This window comes from Centropristis striata, chromosome 21 (assembly GCF_030273125.1).
Source record: "Centropristis striata isolate RG_2023a ecotype Rhode Island chromosome 21, C.striata_1.0, whole genome shotgun sequence".
In the NCBI taxonomy this organism is placed as follows: domain Eukaryota; kingdom Metazoa; phylum Chordata; class Actinopteri; order Perciformes; family Serranidae; genus Centropristis; species Centropristis striata.
In genome coordinates this window covers 13,002,147-13,020,870 of record NC_081537.1, presented here as the reverse complement: position 1 = coordinate 13,020,870, position 18,724 = coordinate 13,002,147, and the positions used below count along the sequence as shown (strand labels likewise).

Below are 18,724 nucleotides of genomic sequence, written 5' to 3'. Positions count from 1 at the left end.
TCTTAGGACACAATTTGTTTTGAAATTGAAATATCTTTCTACACTTGCAACTGAAAAATACCCAAAAAACAATAATAAGTCAAATTGGTTATTGTTTAAACTCAAAGAAGAACCGTTACAGTTACTTCCACCCCTGCCTTCAAGTCAATACATGTTTCTAACTCGTCCATCAGTGAGGAAGTCACTATGAGTGAAGGTAAAACATAACACGACTGAACCGAATCCATCCATTACACTGACATGCAGTCATTCCTGACTGAACATAATGATTTTCTACATGCGTGAACCTACTCTGACCTTTCCACAGGCTAGTTTTTCTACACTTGTATTTGCCGTCACCATTAGTGCCTCACTATAACTTTCTTCGGTACTGTGAGCTGTGAATAGTAATGACCTGTATGATGGTACCACATTCCTGTGTCTCAGGTACCTGAAGCCTGACGTCCAGAAGAAATCCAAGCACAAAACGGCGGTCATAAAAAAGACTCTCAATCCGGAGTTTAATGAGGTAGACATCCATGTTTGTGTATGTGCGTAACTGTGGGAGCGAGAAGCAGTTTTGCAACGGCTGAATGTAAAGAGACAGCTCATTTGGATGTATATAGTCCTGAGAGACACCACACTGCATGCAAAGTGTCTGCAACCTCAGTCTAAGGCAGCCAATTAGTTTCCCAGCTATTATCTGTTGCCTCATTAGTGAGTATTTTATAGGTTTATCGTGGTAGGAAACAAGTGTGATGTTGTGACCTTTGCCCTCGTCCACTCACCTCTTCCCCTCTTTGTTTTCAACCAGGAGTTCTTCTACGAAATCACCTTCTCAGAGTTAGCAACCAAGACGCTGGAGGTCACAGTGTGGGACTACGACCTGGGAAAGTCCAACGATTTCATAGGTGACTTCATAGGCAGCTTATCATTTCCTGCTGCTGTTTTTTGGATCACTGATTATCTGCCTGACTACTTCATTAGCAGTCGAACAATGTTGCACCCATGGCAGATGTTACCAAAGATATTTTAGGCTGCTCTCTATTATCTGCCGCTGAGTGCATCGCTGTGTGTAATTTGCAGTTTTTAGCTGCCAAAAGGGTGTCAGTGACATTTTGGCTAAAAATGAGCTTTATACTACACTTGCTCCACCAATAAGAGTAAGCAATTACATTTACACCTGTTCCCCTATTTGATTTACTTTTTTTGTCCACTTCCACATCTTCTGTTATCTTTTAAAATCAAAATGTTGAATAAAAAAAAAAAAATTAAATGTCAAATCTTTTGTGTTTTTCTCCATTTTTTTAAATTCAAATTGATTGCAAAGGCCAACAACCAACAACTGCCTCTCAATCCTTTCAGACTTCTTTTTCCTCTTAAACTAATCCAGTTTGTCAGCTTTTTAAAGTGATAAAGATCCCAAAAAATAATTATCCTCCAATAAAAAAAGACAACTCGATCAGTCACTTTAACTGTGACATTTAGAAGAAGCTACTTATTCCCTCCATCACTCAGGTCTATTTTAAATCCAGTAGAGACAATGTAGCAGCCTTTTCAACACTCAGCTCTATCTGATGGTTGATTCTGAATCATTCGACGCAGAAAGAAAATACTATAGACTTTAATCATGAATACTTAAAATTATAAATAATAATAAATATTCATATTTTTTTCATATCTTGAGGCACAATTAGTTTTGATTTGAATTGGGAAAACAATTAAGGGAAAAAGACCATAAAATATGCAATAACTGCTAATAAAACATTTCAGCAAAAAACTAAACAACCCAAAAAACACAATGTAGAAGATCTTCAAAGGACCAAAAAGTTGTAGGTTGAAGCTACATCTGATTAAGACTACTCTTCCTATCGACATCAAAAGTATTATCTATGGAAGAGGATTAGGGCCAGGTAGGAAAAAAATAACTAGAGGAGGAAAAAATGAATGGATTGTACACTTTGAGGAAAAAGTCCAAATGTTGAGAATAAAGGCAGCTTTTAGAGTTCGGTGAAGTACACTGCAAACTACAACCTGATTCTCCTCAATATGTCTAATTATGTCTAAAAAATTCACATAAATTACATCAAAGCAGTCGTGGCAGCCTATTAGCAAGAATAGCTCATTTATGTGTCAGAGGATTTTTAGTACTGTTACACTCTTAAATATTGTGGTTATTGCTCTTATTTTATGACAGTGATGAAAATCAGGTTGTAGCCTGCAGTCTACCTAACTGTTTGGACAGAAAACAATGTTCCTCTGATGACATATTAACAACAGGAACAACCAATCTGTGAATATCTTTCTAACTTTAACGAACACAAAAAGTTGACTTTATTCCCGAAATTTAAACTTTTTTCTTGAACTGTATAATGAAAAAGAAAATTCCTCCTCTCACTGTTTTTTTCTCCTACCTGGCCATAATCCTCTTCTGTGAATATCAGACAAAATGCCAACATGTCATCATACATTTTCATATTTGTTTGTTAACTTTTGTACTTTTGCAGCGTGTGAGACGTTTTCAGTTTATCACTACAGCTGTTACATAAGCCCTGTCTGAAATGCCAAATTGCCAAAAGCTCATTGGCACTAGATATAAAACGTCCTACCCCAGCTTTAAATACAGTTTAGTTTGTTTCTCAAACATTGACTTTCCTCTCGAGTCACACTGACTATCTTTTTTTCTTGTCTGTGCACTGGTAAGGCGGTGTGTCCTTAGGGTGTCACTCACAGGGAGAAACCCTGCAGCACTGGATAGACTGTCTGAAGAACAAGGGCAAAAAGGTGGAGCGCTGGCACACGCTGACTAACGAGCTGCCCGGATCCTCGCTGCAGGAATGAACTGATCCTCTGACACTGGAGAGACTACCTGACGTTTCATCGCATGCTCTGAGGATTTTCTGCATGACTATGAAGGATTCACATCCTACTTACTTTGTGTCATAAATGAGATCATAATTCATAAGAGCATACCCAAAGGGAGGGAGGGGGGGGTCACACTCAGAGATCAATACTCTAATCTTGGATCTAAATAGACTTGATGCAAATCTGGGAAACCGTCCACACGGCATGAGAATTTTCATAATCGTATTCATTGGGATCCATGTCCCCTTTTGTGGATTTAAATCAATCTAAATGCTCCCGTGCACTGCTCCAAACTGGCCAGATCTCAATCAACAAGGAAAATTGAAATCGTGCAAGAAAATATAATGAGGTAGAAAGCTGAATTATTCCACTCTCATGTCAGGTTGACTTGCTCTCATTACATTCGGCCTGTTATTTTCATTAACCGCTGACACCGTTCTGATCATCCATCTCACAGCGCACATACCTCTCCCTTGCAATAATGTTTTGCCAAATGCTTCCGAAAGGCCTCCAAGTGGTCTTAACACTGTCAGACACTTTGTATCTTATTGATCTGCTGTTGGGTCGCCTGCAGAAAACAAGAGAGGCTGTTGGTTCTTCCATGTTGATGGTTCGTGTCAGTTATTTGCATGTTTGGTGTTGATGGAGCAAACTAATAGTGCCAGGCTCTGCTGCAGGATGTTTATCATTGTGTTGCTCCCAATTCTCCCGAGGTGTGTTGCTGCTCTGATTCACTGGAGAGACTTTTTATTTCGTTCAGGGTCACAGTTCTTTTTAATGTTGTTTAATGTGTCAGCTCTAATATCACAGTGTCAGTTTCTTGTCGGTGACATGTTGACCCAATTTTGCTTCACAATCCCTAATTTGCACGGAGGAGAAGAGCGGTGTAATTAACAGGAAAGTTTCAGAGCAGATTGGTGTATGGAGAGCTGTGAATGGTCATAGTCAGCCTTTGAAAAAATATCAGCCTTTGTTTGATATCTAAATTACAAATATGAATGGTGTATAGAGCACAGTGTTGTCTAACTGCAGGTTGTATCTCATGTGGTTAAAGAGGCATGTGGAAATAACCAGTGGTGTTCATATGTAAATATAAAATGTGTTTCACTTGCTTTGGATGTTTGTCTTTTGGAACTTAAAGTGTGCATGATTGTTTTTCATAAAACGTTCATATTGATTTATTGCGTGCATCCCTGAATTTCTGTTCTATTTGCTCCACAGTGGCCTGTTTGAATCTCTAATGTTTACATGCAGCTCAGTGGCGAGCCAATAAAGCCAATACTGCCACCTAGCCTTCAGGATCTGCAGCTGCAGCCTCTTCTCTGGCAGTAAAGAAATAAATAAAATCAACAAAAGCATCAGTGCTGATTTAACACTTCACAAGCTTCACAAACCTGTGATTCTGTCATTTATGATTGGTTTGAAGAGTTAATTTGAAAAAACAGATTAAAACCAACACCAGTTTGATTGAATTTATTTTGAGTGCACCATTAAAAACATGATTTATGAATATATATTTTATTGTTTTATCTTATCAAAACAACCCAGCACCAGACTGATATCCCCCGGCTTGCACATACAAAAGCATGATTTTCGCAGGAAAGCAAGAAAATAAATAAAGCTGAGTCATCTGTTTTTGCAAACGAACCCTTCTGTTAAGACTTTAAACTATTATATGGAAGCCAATAATAACAGCTTAAACAGTTAGAATCTTATCTGAATATTTAATATAAAAATGAAAATGCTGCGTTGTGGGTTGAAGAATTGCAATTTCAATACCGGATTAGTAAATCAGACACAAGCTATACAACAACAACAAAAATCAAGAAAATAAACAAACTTATCTATCTATCTATCTATCTATCTATCTATCTATCTATCTATCTATCTATCTATCTATCTATCTATCTATCTATCTCATTTTCTAACCTTTCACTTTTCAGGTCATGGGGATGTTTCTGATAAACACGCTGTATGGACAGAGCATCATGACGACCACCAGCTGAGAGTCGAGTCATGGATGCCAGGATGGAGACTCGGTCTCGATCTGCAGTAGAAGATAAAAAAAAGTTTCTGATTAGTGTGCATTTCCTTGTGTATCATGAGAAGGAAAGAAGCTCCGTGCAATCAGAGAAGGCTTCTATTGTTTCATCTTAGTCACTGTTTGTTCCTCGCCTGACCTCCGTCCTCTGCAGGTCCTAACACACTGTCTTAATGTTGGACTAACCGCTAATACAAATATAAGTAAACTTATGTAGATGTGCTTGAGAAATGCCTTTCTTATTTGTCCGAACTATCACTTTAAAATTGCACATTTAAATGCTGCACTGCAAATTATTTGTTTCTGACCAAGATTTTAAAAAAACTTTAGAAGATTTAGAAGTGGTATATAATTTATATACATAAATATAATACATACGTATACATACATATATAATAGTGGTATATAATTTATCTTGTTTTAAGAGTTAATTCCTTATTCTAAGTGTTCAACGTGCTTATTTCTAGATTTAACAATCTTAATTCAAGAAATCTTGTCAAGTGAAATTATCCGTCACTCAGATTTAGTGTCTTGTTTTTAGACACCCCTTTTTTGCAGTGTGAAACTGGGCTTCTGCACAATCTCTCCTCCTGAGTAATCTGTTGTTTTATGAAGTCATTTTGAAGCTGTTTAAACAAACAGAGACAGAGAACATTGCAATAGTCCAGGTCCAGATGTAATAAAAGTATGAGTCCCTGCAGATAAAAAAAAGATCAAATCGTTTCACATTTTAGCAAGCTGCAGGAAGGAGGACTGGGCTGCTGATTTTGTTCAATGATCTAAACTGAGATTACTGTAAAAAAAAAAAAAAAAATGACTTGAGGAGAGTAAACAATCAATTCTCAACCTTTTAAAGAGATGGCCATCTAGTGATAAAGATGTTTAATTAAATGTAAAATCAACAAAAGCTGCAGAATAAAACATTAAAATAGAAAATGCAAAACAACAGGCAAACAGACTTTAACTGTTGAATAATAGTAGTTATTTCTACGCAGGGAGGATTAATGTAAAATCCAGTGGTTTAGCAGATTTCTGTGAAACCATAAACATTTATATAAAAAACAAGTCGTGTCCTCTCTGCGGGGACAATCACCAGCATTACTGCTGATTGAGAAAACACATAATAGATGATGATGAGAGCTACGAGTAGCACGTTACATCACAGACTAGTAACATCTGGCTGTCTGGAATGGTTTTCATTTAATAAACATTCGCATTGTTCCTTGCTTTGTGGGGGGAAATAATTATTTAGAATTATTTCAGCTCATGTTATTATGTAACTCTTGCATATATTATGGCAGCAGAAGTCATCTCATAACAATAAAACTGGAAGCATAATAAACAATTCAGTGGAAAAAAAGGCCACTGCTGAAGATAAAGGATAAAGAGACACCACAGTATGAGGACAATCTAAGAGCCCTAATGGAAACATTATTGTGATATTTCCCCATAGAGCTCTCAGTCCACTTTGTGATGATAAGTAGTTTTCATTATAAAGAGACATTAATGAGCACATTACTGCCACCTAGCCAGGGCTGTGGTGAAAAGTTAAAGGATGAAGTGGGCAGAGAAAGTGTGGCAGTAATAATGGGCCAAATATGAGCCTGAAGCTCAGGGCATTGCAATTAAGCTTCATGTAGATATCATAATCAATTATAACACAGTTCACAAGTAGATTTGCATAGATTATCTACTTCTCCGCATGCGTATTAGTGTGGAATTTTGTCACAATTACCTCGTTCCGAAGATGGAAAAAATGCATTTCTCTAAGTCATTTAGGAGACAAACTTCATTTGGAATCACTGTTTTCACACCAGGCATTCAAACGGCATATTCAAAACATGTTAAAAGATAGAACTGTCAAAAATTTTAAACTAGAATTTGAGACTATAAACATAAGGAAAATGTTTGTTGAGGGGATAAAATGAGTGAGAAATAGGGTAAATTTCACTCTATACTATGCGCTTCTTTTTGTTACTAGTCGACCCGCCCCCTGCTGGCCGTTAGAAAGACTGCAGGTTAAATAAATAAGTAAATAAATAAATGGACATTTTCAAATCATGCTATAATTTCACCAAATCAATGGGAACACTTTTCATGGGCCGCCCTATCAGAGCGCCACAGAAGCTGACCTTTTTTTATTTAGGACAAACACTTTCACAAGAGAAAGGGCACAGTAACAGATAACATTGATTATGGCTTCATTCCATTTAGGTTTATTCGTAAGCACTGCCAGTGAAGTGAGTTACACATGTGCTTTTCCTGCTTTGATGTTTTGAAATGAATGTTCTTTTATCGCATTAGCTACTTCATTTTGACAGTTTTTTGTTATTAAGTTATTATGACTGGAAGATGAAAATTCCCAGTGTTGACAGTAACTGTGTCTTCCAGACAGTTATTACTGGATAGAGTGGAGTGGAGTTTCTGTTAAGGTGAGCCTTTACGGACATATTCTTTGATGTGACAGCTATGGAAACTAACAGTGTCCTTTAGAAAACAAATGAATATTTTTCACTTTCCTATTTCCCAAACAGACAGCCCATCGAAGCATTAATTCACACTGATAATGATTTTTGTTCAGCTCCAGTGCTCTTTGCAAATTAAGCAAGCACTAATAGAAGAGCATCGCCACAGGTCAGTATATCTCATTATTTGCTTTGCTGACTGACAGGATGATCATGATGAATCTGAACGCTGCCAAGCTGACTCACTGCCTCAGTGTTTATATGACCCAGCTGGATAATCCCTGACCCACTTACTGCATCTGGATGTGACTCTGTCTGGTACGCTGATCCTCTTTCCAGCTGCAACTGTACATACCTACCATTAAATTAGCTGAGTACAAACAAAAATACCCTTTGCTGTCAAAATGTTGACATTGCCGAGCGAGAATTTGCTGTTGTCAGAAAATGCTGTCATATTTCTGCAAATGTAGTTGATTTTTTTTTATCTCTGGAAGTAAAGGAAGTTTTGCATGTGACACGAGTCTATTTAGATACTGAATGTTTATTTTGCATGTACAGTATTTTTTTATGTTCTGACCGAGCACTCACTTCACTTTATCGTTTATCAAACTCGAGCCTCTCTCTCTCTCCCCCTCTCTCTCAATTTATCAATTGCATGTTAAGACATCAGAACACAGTAAAAGCTGCCCATCACAATTTCCTTCAAATATCTTATTTTGTCCGACCAACAGTAAAAAAAATTCAAAAGATAATACATTTACTTTAATGTAAGACAAGGAAAAGTAGCTTTTCACAGTTGAAACGCTAGAAAATGTTTGGCCTTTAGTAGCATGGCTCTTGTATCGGGTGCTAGACACCTTTTTGACTAAAATACTCTCAACTATCGGATGTATTAGTTCTAAAATGAAAATATAATCAAGAGTAAGCCACACCCTAAGGCAGCATAGCCTGGTTTATTGCCTATTTACTCAACAACAACAAAAAGAGTATATCATCAATGGGTTGGTGGTTAGATGCCCGAAATTAGGTTTGTGGTGAACACAAGCTTAAGAGATGTTTGCGTGTTGTTGTATGGCATAAAATACGTTCCCAAATCCCCCACCTTGTGACTTTTGTAGCTGTATGTGTCTTTAAAAAGCTGGTTGCTAACAAGTGGCTTAATGAGACTATAGTGGTTGTAGGGGACATTAAACATAATCACGTCTTAAGGCCTCTAGTCATGTTTTTCAGTGCTCTTGCCATTTTGTTTAGATCGTAGATTAAGTTAATAAATAATTTGTAAAGCTATGGTTTTGTTAGCTCGTCAATACGACTGGTTAGCTTGAACAAAACGCGTTAAGCATCAGAAATGTGTGTTGCCAAATACCTGCAAATCCATGACATTTCCAACAGCCTTTGCTTAGTGCTAATTAGCATGTTAGCAAGCTAAACTAAGATGGCAAATATGGTGAACATTGGACCTGCTAAATATCAGCTTTTTAAAATGGATATTGTGTGCATGCTAGCATGAATATGTAAGCATTTGGTTAGCATGTCTGCAGAGTCTTTTTAAACCATTAATTATCAAAATAGTTGTAGAATTCCCTGTATTGACTAATAATTGCAACGCTACTTTAAACAAATGGTATGGTGTTAATTTATTGGCCAATGTGGCACAGACCAAGTGACTGTACACAGAATATCGACTCCCTGCGCACATGGCTCTCACCATGAAGGTGGCTAGCAGCTAATGGTGCTAACTCCACCCAAACAGTCCTGAAAACAGCAACAATGGGGACAGAGCTAACAGTGTAATCTGAGGAGGAACAAGCGAGTGTCGGTCACTTCCAGGACAGTTCCGTGGTTCAGGAAGGCGCCATCAGTGATAACTGCCATATGAGAACAGTGCAAAGCTGCAGTGAGTGGGACACTCAAGGACCGGCTCACAAAACAGTTTGTTGTTGTTCTTTGAGAAGCTCACATTAAAACACACACAAAGCAACACTTCATTCTCTGGTCAGGACACCATTACTCCCCTTTATCTTTAAATAGATAATAGTTGTTTACTGCAACATTAATATCCTGTTTGTTGTGTACACCCACTTTAAATGCTTACTGCTGTCAGTTTAAGTGCAAAAATCTATAACAAATAAATTGTAATAGTGAAAAATTGCCAATTTATTATTCTCGTATTGAATGCTAATAACTTAAATAGGTTGGCGTAAACAGCAGATAGTAATAGCTTCTTTAAGGCCTAAAAAAACCTCAAAGAAAATAATGAGGGATATTTTTGCTTTGATTTAGTGGAAGTCATCTGAGGCATTAACTCTCATTACAGCACAGTGTATTTCCTCGGCTCAGGGCCTCTCCCTTCCTGCTGCCTCCGCTCCATTGCCTGACAACAGCATTCGCTTTCAATCCCTGCAGCTTACACACTATCACGGTGCAGACAACTACATTAATACTCACCCCCTTTTTTTTGCTCTCATCTGCTAAACTGCAAACCCAACCTCTCCTCAGTGGCTAAGCTCTCTGGATATTACTCACTTTTGACACTCATTCTCTCCCACAGAAACAAAACCTCTATAATCTCCACTGCTGCTCTTTATCTCTGCACAACAACAAAGAGAGAACATGTTGCATGCATTGTGTCTTTATTATGAATGTGCTGAAGAAGTATAATATTCCAAGTGCCAGCTTATCATTGTAATTTTCAATTTCTATCATCATACATTAATAAAAATCCACAACATGCCAATAACCACAAAGATTACAGAAGCCTGGTGGTAACACAATGACTGTCAGCTTCTGTGCCTATGTTAGATCATAACTACTGAATGCTAACTCATATCAACTAGAGAATTATCACAATATTGAGATTTATATCTGCAGAATACATCAACTGTTGATTACAATTAAATTTACATATTAAGTGCTAACAGAGGGAAAAGAATGCCATATTTAGTCATTTCAAAATTGTCTGCAGGTCATTATGAGAAGTTTCTGTACATGATTCAAAATCCAGGATCTAGTAAATAAGGAGAGTTTTATCCTTTTCTCGATGAAACCGAGCGGTTTCAGATCACAGTGAGAATCACAGGTAGATTAAGATTAGAGGTTAGTTAAGGATACACAGGAGACAGAATAATAATAATAATAAATCAGGATTAAAAAGCAGTTTTCCACAGTACTGCTATTCATTTCTCACACATCCATAAAACCATATTTGAATCAGTGTTTTACACATTCAGAAAACAGCATGTGTGACGACAGAATGGGCACCAGGGTTCGTAAGAGAAAAATTCAAGCATGTTTCAAGCACTGTCGAGGTACTGAAACCACTAAATTCTCAGAAAGCCTTTTTGAATTGTGAAAAATAACGTTTGAGTTCATTTATATCCAGAGCAATTAATGTTTGACTTTTTACCATCTGATTGTATGTCTTAAACATAATTAGTTAATGCTTGCTAATTTCCAGAATTAAGGGCTCATCAAAAGACTTAAGGTATTAGCCAAGTTAGCTCTTCCAGTTTGAGACACAGGGAGACAAGATTGAAAAAATTAAAAGAAAGATTTTTGGTTTACTATTTGACTAATTAGATATTCATTTTCTGGTAATTGTTTGGTTTTCAACTATGGGATTTGAATACTTTTCTGATGCATTTTAACAGAATCCTTAACAAATAATCAATAATAAATAATAAATAATGGAGTATATTCAAAATCAAGCATAATCCTAACTTTGAAAACATAATGGTTAAATTATGCATTTATTTTATGAGTCTTTGTACGAACCCTGGTGTACATAATTAAGGTGTTCATTGCAGATTAAGGGGGACAAAAAAGCCACAATCTGTCTGGTTTGGAAGTACCGGCTGCCTGTGGATACAGAACAAGGCTGCAGCCACAAACTTTGACTGCAATCACAAGCTATTTAATTTGTTAACCAAATAGTGGTGCCAATATGCAATACTACCATCTGTCAGCTGCGGCACAGCACTTCAACAGCATCACATTATGAAATTTCAAAATTATGTTTTACAAACATTATCAAAAGATAGATGGTGTAGCATAATTAGCATATAGTATCTTGCTACAGTGTTTTTTGGTGAACATGTACCCTCCCAAGGCTCACAGTGGTCAGTGGTGTTGAGCGGATATACAGCAACGTTGCAGCAGGAACATTTCCTCTTTACAACAATTCTGTATTCAGAGTTGGGTCTTTTAAATTCTGTTTTGGCACATAATTTCCTTGCAGTGATGACAGTGCCTTCTGTGTGAGACTTTCCATAATCCCTTTCAGATTAGCACCCATTGCTAGTCCTTGGTAAGTCTCTTTTTCATCCTCTTTTGCCACCCGTACACACTCTCAATCACTAGATGTATGGGGCGGGGCGCGACGAGAACCACAGAGAAGAGTCAGAAATAAGAGAAACACTGTGAATTCAGAGTGTTTCTTCTTTGTGTGGGAGTCAGGTGAATTTCTGCTCTGTGATTCCGATGCGACCACAAATCCCGGAGCCTCTCCAAGTATCCGAGGCCGAGGGGATTTAGCGGCAAGCTGGAACTCTGTCATCGGGTGCAGTGATGGATGAACTTGGGCTGACATTTTGTTGCATGTGGTGCTGAAAACTGGGAGGCAATCCTTCCCGTTCTGTAACCACCTCCTCTGGTTTACCCATTTTCTAGTCCACTTTGTCGGAGTCAGTTCCGCGGGTGATGATGGGAAGAGTTTCTCAAGATCCGTTCTGAATGTGTTGAGCAGAATACGAAGGGGCTGATTAGACTGTCTACTCCCTTCTCCATCTAACAGACAAACCCTCCTCCCCTGACCCACAGCAGCAGCATTTGCATATTTTATTTTCTTCCATTAGCAAAAAGGGATTTATATAGATTACAGAAATACAAGTAAGCACTGTATATCGGGTGCATATTTGTCACACATCCAGGTAATGACTAGGCGGTAAAGACGGTGGTGCAGGTGCGGGCCAGACGGTCAGTTGCCTTATCCAGTTTCATCCTGGGATGAAACTCAGGTTTTCACATTTACTAAAAAAAAAGAAGGAAGCGTATTAGTCGAAGAGCTTTATATATTCTGCAACTTAATATGGATGTATAAACTTTCGCAGACTACAGAGGACAAGTTACATAATGAGAAAAACGAGGGTTGTTGAGTCCCAGAGCCCTTAAACTCATCTTGTGTGTACAACGGCTCTTACAGTCATTACGTTAATTAGGACATGTCTTGGTTTAATGAGACCCAACAGGCTGCATCCAATAACAAAGTACAGATAAGTATCCACTTGAACTGAAATGAAGAGGCAAAGAATCATTTAACTTACTAACCCTTCATACATAATGTCAAGCAATTTTCAAGCATTTTAAAGATGCATTTTCAAGCGTTTTCTGGCTCTTTACAGCTGTGGTAAATGACATTTTTATAAAAATATATACTAATTATTTAAATGAGATGTTACTGTGGTATTAAAATCTAAATTAGGTTTCCAGACAGTGTTATACAGAAGTTAAACAACTTAATTATATCTTTCAAAATGTGTCATATGTTTGTAAGTACACTTGGCATCTATTATAACATACATTTCAGGAAGTTTCAAGCACTATATGCAAAATTCAAGCACTTCTCAAACCTTTAAGCCAAATTAAAATGGTATCATGTGTTTTCAAGGATTTCTAGCCTTCGTAGGAACGCTGACCTCTCTTTAGAGGTTGTCAAAAGTATTGATAGTTTTTCAATACCATGTTTATAGTATTATATCCACATTTGATTTGTATCAAAAGTACCAAAGCTGTTAAAAAAAACCCCAAAAAACAGATCACAATCAGATTTTCAACCCAAGAAAGGAAAATCAGCTGTGTTGATTTATGTTCAGTGGCATATTCTTTTATAATTGAATTATATTAAAGTTTAAGATTCTGTGTAGTGACAACCTTAGCCTTTAAAAAGGAATAATCACTGATCTGTTATCAGAATCCTTTTATTCGGTACAATAAATGTACATTTATTAGCCCTGTGAGCATGCCAACATCTCACACACTGACACAGATTATATGTAAATATGGTCCACGGACAGTACATTTTGTACAAGCAAACAAGGGCAAGGCAAACACCAGACACACACACGACTCTACAGATACACACACATCAATATGAGGCATGCAGTCAGTTACAGCTGGAGGCTGGAGGCCACCCGTGCAAATAAAGAAACATGTCAGAAAATGTAGATTTGAGTCCGATGTGATTAATTATGATCTGATGTTTGTGTAACGATGACATAGTTCTTACAGTGCCGCAGTGTATCAAGACTCGTGCAGGCAATTGTAACTAGCGCTTAAATCTCCAGAGAAGGGTCATAATATCAGTGATAACAGTCAGATTGAGCTGAATATGATATTGTGGTGGGAGAAACGGTGGCGGTGGCATGTGTTCAGAGGGACGGATCACTGCAGACAAGAGGGAAAAAGACAAGGTTAGGGGTTAAAGGTCAGATTCGGGAGACTCACTGGCGAGGTTGACAATGCAGGCGATGATAATGACCGTCCCTCCTACTAGTGACACCATGGAGAGCATCTTGGCCACACGCCCCAGACGCACGGCGCCGTCCAGGTTTCCCTGCTCGAGGCTGTTCTTGGACTGCAAGAGAAGGTTGAAGCATCTGTTAGCTTGATACAGCAGCATATGAGACACTGCAGGCAAAACACTGTTGCTAATGCTGTTGTCAAACTTGAGATTTTGGGCTATTTTGCTTCATGTCTTCTTTCAAACTAGTGGAAAGAAAAACAAAGAGGAGAAGAAGAAGAGCACATTTCTGTGTTTTTACTACACTTTGTCGACTTGCATCTGGAGATTTCTCCTAATTCCGCATTATAAAACGTTTAATTTGCATATTTAAACAAAAAAAAATCAGAAAACCAGTGCAGAAAAATATATGTCTCAACTAGTGAAGTTTTATGGTGATATTTATAGACTGAATAAAGAATGGACGACATGTCTCCATTTCGTCCTGCTGTGTGAAAGTGAAGCCAAAATAGCCCAGATAAGTGAGCTGCCATCTTGTTCATTCGGAGCCAGCGTCTGCGCAGTAGTGATTGGCTGGTGTAACCGTGGTATTGAATTCCCGCCAATACACCCACCCGCCCGGTCTCAAGTCGATCACAGCTGTCAATCATGATGTTACATCTTTGTTTTATAGCAGCAAATAACTCATTAAGAGCCAAATCAACAGTGTGATAAAAGCTTCCTATATAACAGAAACAATCTCTGAGGAAAATATATTTAACGTTTACTTTGAGTTTTTAGTTTGGCCCATTTTCTCTCCGCTAACATGGAAGGGCAGCATTTTTTTACAAAATGCATGAAATTGTCCTTTCTTTAAAAGCTGTTTTCTCAAAATTATTTTTTTCTCAATCTCAACTTAAGTAGAACTCGAATACACTAAACTTTGCAGTTGAAGCATTTTGGAGAGGAGGTTGTTCATACATCATTCATAGTCTTGTTTAAATGGAAATTTATTCCTAAATCCTTGGCAAAAATTTGAATTTTTTTTTAACCTGGACAATGTTCAGATTTCTGTTCTAGAAAATTATGCAAATGAGCACATATTTAATAAGATAATGCCTGATTTGCATATTTTAACACAAAATTTGGAAAAATTTCCAATATAACAACCATCTTAATGCAAGCAATCCATTTAGGAAATTTCATGGTGATATCTATAATTTATAATTGTTTCCCCTGTACAAAAAGACAGAAGATCCTGTTCTCCTCACCATGATGGAGTAGACAAATCCCACGATGTTGATGGGCCAGACGGGGCAGAAGCAGGCCAGCACAGAGAGTAGGAGGTAGTCTTTGACCTTGGTGCGGTCTAAGGGTGGGTTGGTGGCGATGCTTGAGTGGCGAGAAAGCGACGGCCTGGGCGAGAAGGCGGTGTAGCCGATGGAGCTCGCCCTGCTCCCCTTCCTGGTCTTGTTGTGATGGGGGTAAGAGATGGAGTGTTGTCTTCTGGGAGGAGAGCAGATTACTGGGGAGGCGCTCTCTGCGGGCGTTTGGTGGATCCCGTTACCTACACATGAGGGACAAAAAGGTCGGGCAAACGTTTGAAACACTGGAGGAGGTGAATGTGTGTGTGTACCAGGAGTCTGTCATGCACTGGAACTTTCCCTGAGTGAGCTGACGAAGCAGCTGTATGACCTCCCCTCCTCCTCCCACCCGCTGCCTTAACACGAGGTCATACTCAGTCACTTACTGTTCTGCAGCTTCTCGTTGATGACTATGACTAGCTCGCCTTTGGATTTGCTGCGGGGAGGCCGTGTGCTGACCGGGCTGCTGCTGCCGCTGTGGATGAGTGGTTCACCTCTGACTGGTGGGCATGGCACAGAGATGGGGGCTTGGCTCGTCAGAGAGGCCTCCTCATCCAGCAGCGACGGTTGGTCCTCCCCTGGCCAAATGGCGGGAGTTGGCATCATGTTCACAGCCATGCTGACAGCAAAAATGAAGCCTCTGTTTGTGGTCCAGTCCTGTGTGTGCTGCCTGTAGTTCACCTGGGGGCCAGAAAAGTGGTTTTAAACATTTTTTGTAAACACATCTTTGTGAACAGATGCTGCTCTTATCAGCTTAGGGACTGTACAAAAATGATTCTGGTGGGATTTAAAAACAGAGAGGATGGGGTGCTCTAAAATATTTTGAGTAGCAGTATCGAAATTTCTCACCCCAAAGTTCGATTTCATGCGATTCTGAACAAATAAAATTTAAGATCAATATTTAGAACAAAATTTTTTTTTATTTTGTGTGCAATACAAAATATTAAAGGTGCCTTTTGCTGTATAAGGAAAATAATAGTGTCTCTGCTTCAGGGGGTTATCCTACCAAACAATAAGACAATAATAATAATAAAAACAAGACAACTAAAAGAGAGGGAACTAAAATACACATTAATCTGTCATTAGAGCATTAACTTTATTTATTTTTTTTACAGAGTGCATTATTGTTTTCTAGCCTACAGTAGTACCTAGCTTACTTCTTTACACGAAAGAAGATTTACAGTCAAATAAATAAGATAAAAATGTTAAATTATATAATTGTTAGACTTACAGCTCCTGCTTCACCGATAAAGAATTGCTGGAATAATTTTTAAACAGGGCACGTCATTAACTGACCACAGGTTATGTTTGGGCTCAGTTTGTCTGTTTGTCAGCAGGGTTATGGAAAAACAATGATTTTCATGAAACTTGGTGGAAAGGTGTAGCATGAGCCAAGGAAGCACCCATGAAATTTTGGACCCTCTGAAATATGGCACGACCCTGGTGGAGTCTGTGCTTTCCGAGTGTCCTTATAGTTTTGTTGTGTTTTCCATAATTTTGGCATTTGGTAATGTTAAAGGGAAACACAAATCGTCTCTTGGGGAGATAATGCATGTTGTAGTTTCAGACAGAGCTACAAACATTTTCTGTTTACCATAAATTGACAGTTTTGGGCAATGAGTCTTTATCATCCAGACACCACGAGTGGCATTATGGGAACTGTAGGTGCCAGGTTTTCGGTCAAGGAAGAATAATGTTTGAAATAAACTAATTAGGTCAGGGTTATGAGAGTACAATGCTGAGTCAGTAGCGTATGGTTTAAATTTGAATAAAATATTTGTACAAAATGTCATATTTATATATATATATATATATATATTTGGGGCAGGCTGTTGCTATTAAAATTAAAAGTTGTTTTTACTATATGTAGCATCATATCCACCTAGCTCATGTATATTAAGCAACTTGTACATTACTCCTCATTTATTCTAGCACCTTCTGCACCACTGCATTACACATTTATTGTGTTAATGTTTTATGAACATATAAAGATACTTTATGTATTTATTTATTTATATCAGTACATAGTCACGTTTTATCCTTTTTTTAGCCATTTGTTTTTTTCTGTGTAAAAAACCTTGAGTGAATGAGAAAACTAGAGTCAAAATCCTTGTGTACACACTAAAGCTACTTGGCCTTTAAAGCTTATTCCGAATGCATTTTCTAAGTCACGGGGAGGTCGAATGAAATAATAATGCTGAGGTTTTAAAATCACAACATTCAGCCCATCCTGCTCACTCTAATAACTTTCACAGTCCCTAGATACTCGGTTTCGGCTGATTTAGGGTTTGTATCCAGGCTCAATATCACCATAAGCCTCTTTTATAATCCACTTTGATTTCAGATAACATTCATCCTCTTTTATTTATTCAGCACGTCTTATGTCATGCTGGACTGTAAATAAATAGACTGGAGGTAAACAGATCAAACGCACGCACTGCCCCCACTATAAATCAGGCCTCGCATTAAAATAGAAGACCAGCTATCTCAGGTAACAATGAAAGCAGGTCACAATGACACGGGCAGTACAAAGGCATGGCAGATGGAGACAGGTTCCTTTGAAAGGATGGCAGCAGCCATCTCCGTGCAGGTGTGTACATACCATTATTTCATCATGTGTACACAAGCGCTAAACGAGGGTATGGTGGCCGGTTGTTGGGCTCAGAACAAAAGGTAAAAGAGGACAGAACAGAAAAGGACGAAGACAAAGGAGAAATACTCGGATGGACGAGTGAAAGAGGAGGGGGGCATTAATTAGCCTGCTCCTCGTGATTTAAATTCAGTGGATTTGGGCTGCTAAATTGCAATGATGGCAGAAAAAGCATGCACCTTGAAAACCCACACTATTGAGTCCGCATTTAACACCAATACACGAGGGAAATGTGAATAAATCATACTGACCTTTTTAATCCGGCGTCTGTCTCAACACATCCGGAGTGTGCCTGCCTGTGGCATCGTTATTCTCAGGTGCAAAAAAAAAAAAAAAAAAAAAAGCTCAGATACGACAAAACATCCCTCTACGGCCGCGATGTACGTGCAAAGTCGCTCCGCTTGCATGAAATCCAACAATATTGAATGTGAACGCCGGAGAAGCGGTGGTGTAGCGCCTCGCTCCAGCGCAGTGTGCTGGGATGGATGGGAAGCTGTATGGGGAGGCTCCTGGATGTCAGGGCGGATCAGAGAGGAGGGGTGTGTGTGAAATGAAAAGTGAAATCAACCAGACTACGTGCTGTAGGAGAGGGGAGGTGGAGGCTGGATTAGAGCATCCTCCTCTCTACACCCCTCTTAAAAAAAACGCTTTTCACACTGAATATTTATCTTCTGATGCTGTATAAAAGGTCGGTGATAAAAATGTATCTTCGTGTCTCCGCCTCGCACAGGACGAGTTCGAAAAAAATTAGCCCAATTAGGTTTTAAAACAGGAAATGGGCCACAGCTGTCCCCCAGAGAGGGTGACTGATCTGAGAGAGGAGGCAGGGTGCAATGGGTCAGATGTGAAAGTGACCATCAGATT

At 38.6% G+C, this 18,724-nt stretch overlaps 2 protein-coding genes across 3 annotated transcripts in view; one reads left to right on the top strand and one right to left on the bottom strand.

Moving 5' to 3' along the window:
- LOC131960037 (double C2-like domain-containing protein alpha) overlaps positions 1-3,789 on the top strand; it is a 30,413-nt gene extending 26,624 nt beyond the window's left edge. The window contains exons 10-12 of the mRNA XM_059325246.1: positions 427-508; positions 794-890; positions 2,684-3,789. Of these exons, the coding sequence (XP_059181229.1) occupies positions 427-508; positions 794-890; positions 2,684-2,820 (316 nt within the window). The 3' untranslated portion in view covers positions 2,821-3,789. The remainder of the gene's footprint in view (positions 1-426; positions 509-793; positions 891-2,683) is intronic.
- Positions 3,790-10,477: 6,688 nt separating this feature from the next.
- On the bottom strand, positions 10,478-18,644 carry prrt2 (proline-rich transmembrane protein 2). 2 transcript variants are annotated; one of them, XM_059324514.1, is made up of 5 exons: positions 18,112-18,644; positions 15,597-15,891; positions 15,118-15,413; positions 13,852-13,981; positions 10,478-12,378 (listed from the first exon to the last, which is right to left on the bottom strand). In XM_059324514.1, the coding sequence occupies exons 2-5, from the start codon at positions 15,826-15,828 to the stop codon at positions 12,362-12,364; spliced, it is 675 nt and encodes a 224-aa protein (XP_059180497.1). In that variant the 5' UTR covers positions 15,829-15,891; positions 18,112-18,644; the 3' UTR covers positions 10,478-12,361. The 2 variants fall into 2 exon arrangements, with proteins under 2 accessions (XP_059180497.1, XP_059180496.1); XM_059324513.1 differs by lacking the exon at positions 10,478-12,378 and having other exon boundaries at positions 12,400-13,981.
- Positions 18,645-18,724: the final 80 nt, after the last annotated feature.